The 8,601-nt window shown below is 33.8% G+C and overlaps 1 protein-coding gene across 1 annotated transcript; it reads right to left on the reverse strand.

The window, feature by feature from the left end:
• Window positions 1-125: 125 nt before the first annotated feature.
• Window positions 126-4,368, reverse strand: LOC116005924 (receptor-like protein 52). The gene is made up of 4 exons (XM_031246156.1): window positions 2,903-4,368; window positions 2,675-2,818; window positions 2,502-2,632; window positions 126-2,417 (listed from the first exon to the last, which is right to left on the reverse strand). The coding sequence occupies exons 1-4, from the start codon at window positions 4,366-4,368 to the stop codon at window positions 295-297; spliced, it is 3,864 nt and encodes a 1,287-aa protein (XP_031102016.1). The 3' UTR covers window positions 126-294.
• Window positions 4,369-8,601: the final 4,233 nt, after the last annotated feature.

An 8,601-nucleotide genomic window follows, 5' to 3' on the forward strand; every position in this document is an offset into this window, starting at 1 on the left:
ATGAACACAAAGTACAAATCTTTTTCTTCTTTTATTACCAGACTTAAAATTATTCTACTAAAGAAATATATTCACTCCCCTCCCCCCTCCCAACAAAGTAATAATTTATTGCATTTCATTCAAAACAAAATGAGAACAATTACAAACCAAACACTACAACAATCACACACCTATGGCATGAAAATGAAGACAACAAAAACTGTAAAAACAAACAAAGAAAACCACAACAAACCACACACTAAGACTGCTGCATTGCTTCATCTCACCATCCTCTTGACTCTTGCACTCCAACTATCAATTCCCAAGTATATACTTTATAAGCCACCGTGGTTTTCCATACTTGAATATGAGATATCCTATCAAAATACCAAATGGCATACCACAACTGTATCCAATAACAACACTTCGCCAACCAAATCCACTCCCAAAATTGTGTGAATCCTCCACATCTGGTGCTTTTCCTTCACCTCTGTTTTGGCATTTCAAAGTTAGTGGAAATCCACACAAACCTGTGTTTCCTATATAGGAATTGTTGTCAAAGGTGTCAAACTGTGGGCCATTAGGTATAGGACCAGAAAGGTTATTATAAGAAAGATTCAATACAGCAAGAAACGTCAAGGATCTTGAAAGTTGTACTGGAATCGCGCCCACTAGTTTGTTCGCTGATAGATCGAGTGCCTCAAGAATCTTCAAATTTCCAAATGAAGGTGGAATATAACCAGTGAGCTGGTTGTGTGAGAGATTGAGAAACCGAATGAAACTTAACTTGCCCAAAGATTTTGGAATCTCACCGTCGAAGTAGTTATTGGATAAATCAAGGGATGTGCATATATTATAATTCACCACTTGAAGCTCCACTCCTTTCCACACTAGGCTTATTGAAGCTTCATACGATGTTAAACTTTCATTTTCATTTGAACTTTGCATGGCTTCAAAGTTTTCCATATAATACCTTGGCAAAGGACCATTGAACTCATTGTGTGAGATATCAAATATATGCAACTTTGGGAATGGAAGTGTAGTGTTAGAAGTGCATATTTCACCATAAAAATGATTAGATCTCAAGACAAGAACACGCAAATCAAGAAGAGTATCTAACCAATGAGGGAATGAATCACGAAACCTGTTGTTTCCCAGATCTAGAAATTTAAGGTTGTTGCAGTTTCTCAAACCTCTAGGCAATGGGCCTCTCAATTGATTGTCATTCAAATTGAAATACTCCAAGATGTTTCCGATTCTGCAAATTCCTGGAATAAACCCCTGAAAATGATTTCTTGCTAAATTAATGACAGTAAGTTCCTTGCTGAAGTTCTCTAAACAATGAGGCAGTGGACCATGTAAATTGTTGTCTGATAGATCAAGAAATTGTAAGGAACTCAAACTGCACAACCATGTATCCGTTCCATAAATCAAACTAGAATTTGTTGTTTGATCTATGACATTACTAGTTGATGGGACTGCAGTTGAAGCTAACATGCCTCCAAGTTTGTTTTCAAAAACAATTAAAGTTGTCAAAATTTTCAATTTTCCCAGGCATTGAGGAATTGGGCCTTCCAAACTGTTGTTGGATAAAATGAGCACTTCAAGAGACAGTTGAAGATTGCATAATGATCCTGGAATACTTCCGTTCAGCTTGTTGGTGCTAAGATCAATATAACTTATTAAGGATTGATTTCCAAAGCACAGTGGGATCAAACCTTCCAACCTATTGTTTGATAAAATCATAACCTCAAGGGAACCAAGATTGCACAATGATCTTGGAATACTTCCTTTCAACAAGTTGGAGTAGAGGTTAAGAGATGTCAATGAAAATATATTTCCAAAGCACCATGGGATAAAACCTTCCAACCTATTGTTCGATAAATCCATATCCTCAAGGAAACCAAGATTGCACAGTGATCTTGGAATACTTCCTTTCAACATGTTGGAGTAGACATAAAGAGATCTCAGTGAGGTTATATTTCCAAAGCACCATGGGATCAAACCTTCCAACCTATTGTTTGATAAATCAATAGACTCAAGGGAACCAAGATTGCACAGTGATCTTGGAATACTTCCTTTCAACATGTTGGAGTAAAGATCAAGAGATCTCAGTGAGGTCATATTTCCCAAACATTTTGGAATCAGACCTCCCCAACTGCTTAAAGACAAATGTAGATCCTCAAGGGAAGGAAGGTTGCAAAGTGCTCTTGGAATATTTCCTTGCCCAGTGTTAGACCTGAGTGAAAGACCTTTTAGTGAGGTTATATTTCCTAGACATTGTGGAATAGGACCTCCCAAAATAGTGAAAGACAAATATAGATCCTCAAGGGAAGGAAGGTTGCAAAGTGCTCTTGGAATATTTCCTTGCCCAGTGTTAGACCAGAGTGAAAGACCTTTTAGTGAGGTTATATTTCCTAGACATTGTGGAATAGGACCTTTTAGTGAGGTTATATTTCCTAGACATTGTGGAATAGGACCTCCTAGTGAGGTTATATTTCCTAGACATTGTGGAATAGGACCTCCCAAAATATTGAAAGACAAATATAGATCCTCAAGGGAAGGAAGGTTGCAAAGTGCTTTTGGAATATTTCTTTGCCCAGTGTTAGACCTGAGTGAAAGAACTTTTAGTGAGGTTTGCCCAGTGTTAGACCTGAGTGAAAGAACTTTTAGTGAGGTTATATTTCCTAGACACCTGAGTGAAAGAACTTTTAGTGAGGTTATATTTCCTAGACATTGCGGAATAGGACCTCCCAAAATATTGAAAGACAAATATAGATCCTCAAGGGAAAGAAGGTTGCAAAGTGCTCTTGGAATATTTCCTTGCCCAGTGTTAGACCTGAGTGAAAGAACTTTTAGTGAGGTTTGCCCAGTGTTAGACCTGAGTGAAAGAACTTTTAGTGAGGTTATATTTCCTAGACACCTGAGTGAAAGAACTTTTAGTGAGGTTATATTTCCTAGACATTGCGGAATAGGACCTCCCAAAATATTGAAAGACAAATATAGATCCTCAAGGGAAAGAAGGTTGCAAAGTGCTCTTGGAATATTTCCTTGCCCAGTGTTAGACCTGAGTGAAAGAACTTTTAGTGAGGTTATATTTCCTAGACATTGCGGAATAGGACCTCCCAAAATATTGAAAGACAAATATAGATCCTCAAGGGAAGGAAGGTTGCAAAGTGCTCTTGGAATATTTCCTTGCCCAGTGTTAGACCTGAGTGAAAGAACTTTTAGTGAGGTTATATTTCCTAGACATTGTGGAATAGGACCTCCCAAAATATTGAAAGACAAATATAGATCCTCAAGGGAAGGAAGATTGCAAAGTGCTCTTGGAATATTTCCTTGCATGGTGTTGGAAAGAAGAGAAAGATGTGTTAATGATGTTATATTCCCCAAGCATTGTGGAATTACATCACCAAAATAATTGTAATTTAAAGAAAGGCCTTCAAGGGAGTGAAGATTGCATAGTATTCTAGGAATATTCGCATGCATTACCTTAGAATCTAGAGAAAGATGTGTTAGTGAGGTAATATTTCCAAGGCATTGAGGATACAGACCACTAAACTTATTGAAAGATAAATAAAGAGTGTTAAGGGAGTGAAGATTGCATAGTGATTCGGAAATATTTCCTTCCAACATGTTGTAGCTCAGATCAAGGTTGGTTAGTGAACTTAGATTTCCAATTGTAGGAGGAATTGACCCATAGAAACTGTTGTAACTTATGTCAAGTTGTTTAAGCTTCGATAGCTTGAGAAAACTTGTTGGAAATGCCCCACGGAACATATTCCATCCACAATCAAAAGTTTGAAGGTTGGTCAAATTGGAGAATATTGCTTCCGGAATTTGGCCAGTCAAAGAATTTTCATATAAGGAGAGGGAAGTAAGGCGTTGAAGATGGCTTATTTCTGAGGGAATAGTACCACTAAGACGGTTTAGTCCAAGGTTCAAGAACCGGAGATTTGTTAATCTTCCAGGTATAAAATTTTCAAAATGGTTCCAACTGAGATCCAAGAAAACAAGCTGGGAAAGGTTAGCAATTGCATATGGAACTGATCCAGTAAAGCTGTTATTATGGAGGCTAAAACGGGTGAGATTTGGAAATGAAATGAAGTCAAGACTTTTAAGTGTACCTGAGAGACTGAAATTGTCCAGCTTTATCTTATAAACAGCTCCAACATTGTTGCAAGTGATACCCGTCCAATTCCAACAAATGTTGTCAAGATTAGCAGTGGACCAAGAATGAAGAGCATCAGTATTGAAAAGGGTGTTCTTCCATTTGAGAAGGGCTCTTCCCTCTGTTGTTTCTGAAGTTGCAGTCTCCAAGGGCAGCAGTGAAAAGAGAAGAAGAAAATGAAAAACAAAAGAGAGCAATATATGATGAGAAGTGGCCATCATCTATCAGATTGTTTAATAAGTTGTGGGGTGGTGTAGGTGAATATATATGTAGTAAAGAAGGGTATTTATACAAGTGGCAGTGGGAGTAGTGACGAGGTACAAGTCTGCAAAGTTGAGTAATTAATGAGCTACAAAATAGTACTCCGGTACTTAATTGGACATTGTCGTTATTCGTGAATGGAAAAACCACGTACTGGACAACGATATCTCTTTCTTTTCCTTCTATAATTTTTCTTATGGTAAATTTCATATAAAAAAAAAAAAGACTCTAATTTAGACTCTGTTTGGAACGCAGTAAAATAATTTCTGGAAAATGAGTTATTTTTCAAAAAACAGTTTCATTTTCTTTGTTTGGTTACATTTTAGAAAACTATCTTTGTGTGTGGGGTTCATTTTCCGGAAAATGAGTGGAAAATGAATAGAAATATATATATATATATATATATATATATATATATATATATATATATATATATATATATATATTAAAATATAAAAATATATAAACTAATAGTATTTATAAATTAAAAAAAAAATCTCGTTGCTCTGGTTTCCGGACTGGAGAGGTACGGCTTGTCCCTCTTTCGCACGAAGTCAATTTCCGAAAAAATTGAGTTATTTTCCATGGTCAACGGAAATCATTTTCTGTTGACCATATTTTTCGGATGTTGCCAAATACCAAAAGTTTGAAAAATAATTTCCGGAAATCATTTTTCATATTACCAAACACATCCTTAGTCGAAGTTAGTAGTCAATTATCTAAAAGATAAATACTTGGACCTTTCTATTTCTTTCTTTTTCAGATTTCCTATCCATGAATGACAATCAAAAGCATTGTATCTAAGCTCTTTCTCTATGTATGTACTTTTCTTTAATACCGTAAGAAGACCGCTATTAACTTGAGTTGAACTACAAAATAATAAAAAGAAAAAGGAAATATTAAATATAGACTATCCTGAATCTCAATCTCTTTAATACGATATCGTAAGAAGACTTTTATATAATACTTTTATGTTTTAGGGTGTGTTTGGTAACCTGTAAAATGACTTCCGGAAAATGTTTTCCGAATTTTTGGTGTTTGGTAACGCCCCGAAAATGCTGTCAACGGAATATGTTTTCCGTTGACCAAGAAAAATCAGTTCATTTTTCTGGAAAATGACTTACGGAATCGTCAAAATGACCATTCCGTATGTTATCGACCAAAACTAACCCATATCCTATATAACCCATGACCGAAAATGGACCAAGATGTGGGAAACCGACGGAAACATGTTGTTTTACGTTTTTTTTTTCTAATTTAAAAAAAAATGAGTTTTTAATTCTATTTTTAATAAATAATATTATTATAATTTTTTATATTTTAAATAAAATAATTACAATGTTTAATTATACAATTCTATCCATTTTCCAGAAAATAAACCAAACACACAAATACAGTTTTCCAGAATACATCCAAACACTGGAAATGAAACTATTTTCCGGAAAATGACTCATTTTCCAGAAAATATTTTTCAGAAGTCATTTTACTGCTTTCCAAACGGACCCTTAATGTAAAAGTATTATTTTCTAATCAAAATATTATATTTTCTCTTATAAGTAATATTGCACTTATAAAGGCAAATGTAATACTTTTAATGAAAAATGTAAAATTATAACTTTTTTCCTCAAAATTATTACATTATAAACATTTTATTGATTTATTATTACATTTAATTTGTTAATATAAGTATTACATTTTTTCATATAAATAATAAATATTTTATTCATAATTTAGTATTACATTTGTTAGTATAAGTATTATATTTCATCTTAACCCGACCCGTCTCACGGACAAATATTCATGAGATGGTCTCACACAAATTTTTGCCAAAATATATATACAGATCAACTAAAGTAGTTGGACATTTTCTACTTCTTTTTATTTATTTATTTATTACTTGTAACTTTTGTAAGGTAGGTATTCAATAACGTAGCAGGACAAAGACATCTCCAATGAATTTAGGCACTATTTATTTTATGAAATGAATAACAAAATACAACATTTGGGAATTGAAGTTGACATCACTGTCACTAATTTTTAGCTTGTTTTTGGATGTTGTGTTTTTATTTATTTTTTAGTTTTTTGTTGGATTTTTTTTTCAATAATCTACCCATGCATATTTATACAAGTGGCACTGTCATTCTGTCAATATCATTTGCCATTTGTTAGGAGACTTTTGATAGAAAATAATTGGAATAATCACATTTCTAATTTGGAACCAAAAGTAATGAGGCGATGAAGCATGTATGATTTTGAACCAGTCCGCTAGCAGACCGGCTAGGCACCCGACCGACTATGTGGGCGCCTAAAGGGAAAAATGACACAGTACGTCTAGTGGCACCTAGACGGCAGCCTAAGTCGATTTTTACAACACGGGAAGGGAATAAAACTCTAAATATATAATATAGACTATATTGAATCTCTCCCTATTATTTTTATAATTTTCAAGTTTTAATTAGACATTTAGACAAGGATGATGGCTAAACTAAAATTCTAACTTGTAAAATAAATTGATATGACAAAACACAAAAAAATATATATATATATTATGAATAAAACCACATCACATATTAATTCAGGAAATCCTATAGGCAGCTCTCTCAAAGAGAGTCAAGCTTAGAATTTAGATTTAATTTGAACCCTCTTATTTATGTAATTTGCATCCATATCTCAATTTAAATCATCTTTCCCGGTTATGTTGGTTATTTTTAGAGTCTAAACTAAGTATGAAATTTTTACCATAATTCCAAATTAAAATTGAAATTAACTCTATATTTCTTTTAACTTCATGTAAAGAATGATAATTTATTACAAGTCAATGGTCAATAATGGAGAAGACAAATATTTGGACATTTCTACTTCTTTCTTTTTCACATGTCCTGTCCATGAATGAAAATCACAAGCATTGTATATATTGTTTAACAACTAGATCGACAAGGATATGCATATTCAAAGAATATTGTCAATATTTATAACCGTGTGGAAAAGTGAATTTTAATGGTGTGGTGTTGATATTGTACCTATAGGAATAGAGCCTCAGTCTAAGAATGGGTCAGCTTATTCACATTGCCACGCTCACTATCTAGTTATAGTTGTGGGATGATGAATTCAGGAATATATATATCAATTCCATTTTTGGTCCTACTGTTATTGAGGTATTACCAATTTTAGTCCACTTCATTAATTTTTGTCACATTGCGGCCAGTCTTATTTAATCATTGCCACTTTTAATCCACCGTTAAAATTTTTGTCAAATAACCATCCAAAACAATAGTATTTTGGTCTTTTCATGCTTTGATAACCTCCTCTACCCTTTGTAGTGGTTTTCCTTATACATTTTCATCCAATGAAGAGGTCCGGCGAAAGCCATGGGTTTGTAATGGGGCTCACATGGCTTTCTTTGGACCTCTTCATTGGATGAAAATGTGTAAGGAAAACCACTGCAAAGGGTAAGGAGATGACCAAAATATGAAAAGACCAAAGATACCCTTGTTTTGGATGGCCATTTGACGAAAATTTTAACGGTGGACTAAAAATGGCAAGGACTAAATAAGACTGGCCACATCGTGGCAAAAATTAATGAAGTGGACTAAAATTGACAATGCCACAATAACAGTAGGACCAAAAATGAAAATGACTCTATCGAATGTAAAGAATTTCATTTTATTTTCACATTTTCTAAATTATATTTCTTAAATTCCTTTAATTAAGAGAAATTTAGATTGCAGTTAAAATTTCATTTATTTTTCCCATCATCTTCTTCAAGTCATAATATAAAAAAATAATCATTTAGATTCAATTTTTGAAAGAAGATAAGTGGCACTGTACTGTCACTATTACTAGTCGACCTTTAATGAGATGTCTACAAAGTTTATAAGTACTTAATGGGTTAGAAAATAAGACAATAAATAATTAAGACATTTCTATTCTCCTTTTTTTTCACTTGACTTTGTCATGGGTGGAAAAACTATAAGGGTGTGTTTTGGAAAGAAGAAAAATGACTTCTGGAAAATGAGTCATTTTTCAGAAAACATTTTTCATTCCCGTGTTTGGTTGCATTCTAGAAATCTGTCTTGGTGTGTTTGGTTCATTTTCTGAAAATGAGCATAATTATTTATAATTTAAAATATTTAAAATATACAATGGTAGTGGTGGGCGGTGGTAGGGGTGGTGGGTGGTGGGGGTGGTGG

The sequence above is a fragment of the Ipomoea triloba genome, chromosome 15 (genome assembly GCF_003576645.1).
Source record: "Ipomoea triloba cultivar NCNSP0323 chromosome 15, ASM357664v1".
NCBI classification, from domain to species: Eukaryota; Viridiplantae; Streptophyta; class Magnoliopsida; order Solanales; family Convolvulaceae; genus Ipomoea; species Ipomoea triloba.

Excerpts from the sequence above, each read along its gene's own strand:
- LOC116005924 (XM_031246156.1), bottom strand. The coding sequence starts at position 4,368 with ATGGCCACTTCTCATCATATATTGCTCTCTTTTGTTTTTCATTTTCTT. Across the intron at positions 2,819-2,902 it reads CTAAAAGTTCTTTCACTCAG|GTCTAACACTGGGCAAGGAA; the intron begins GTGTCTAGGAAA and ends TCTTTCACTCAG. Across the intron at positions 2,633-2,674 it reads CTAAAAGTTCTTTCACTCAG|GTCTAACACTGGGCAAACCT; the intron begins GTGTCTAGGAAA and ends TCTTTCACTCAG.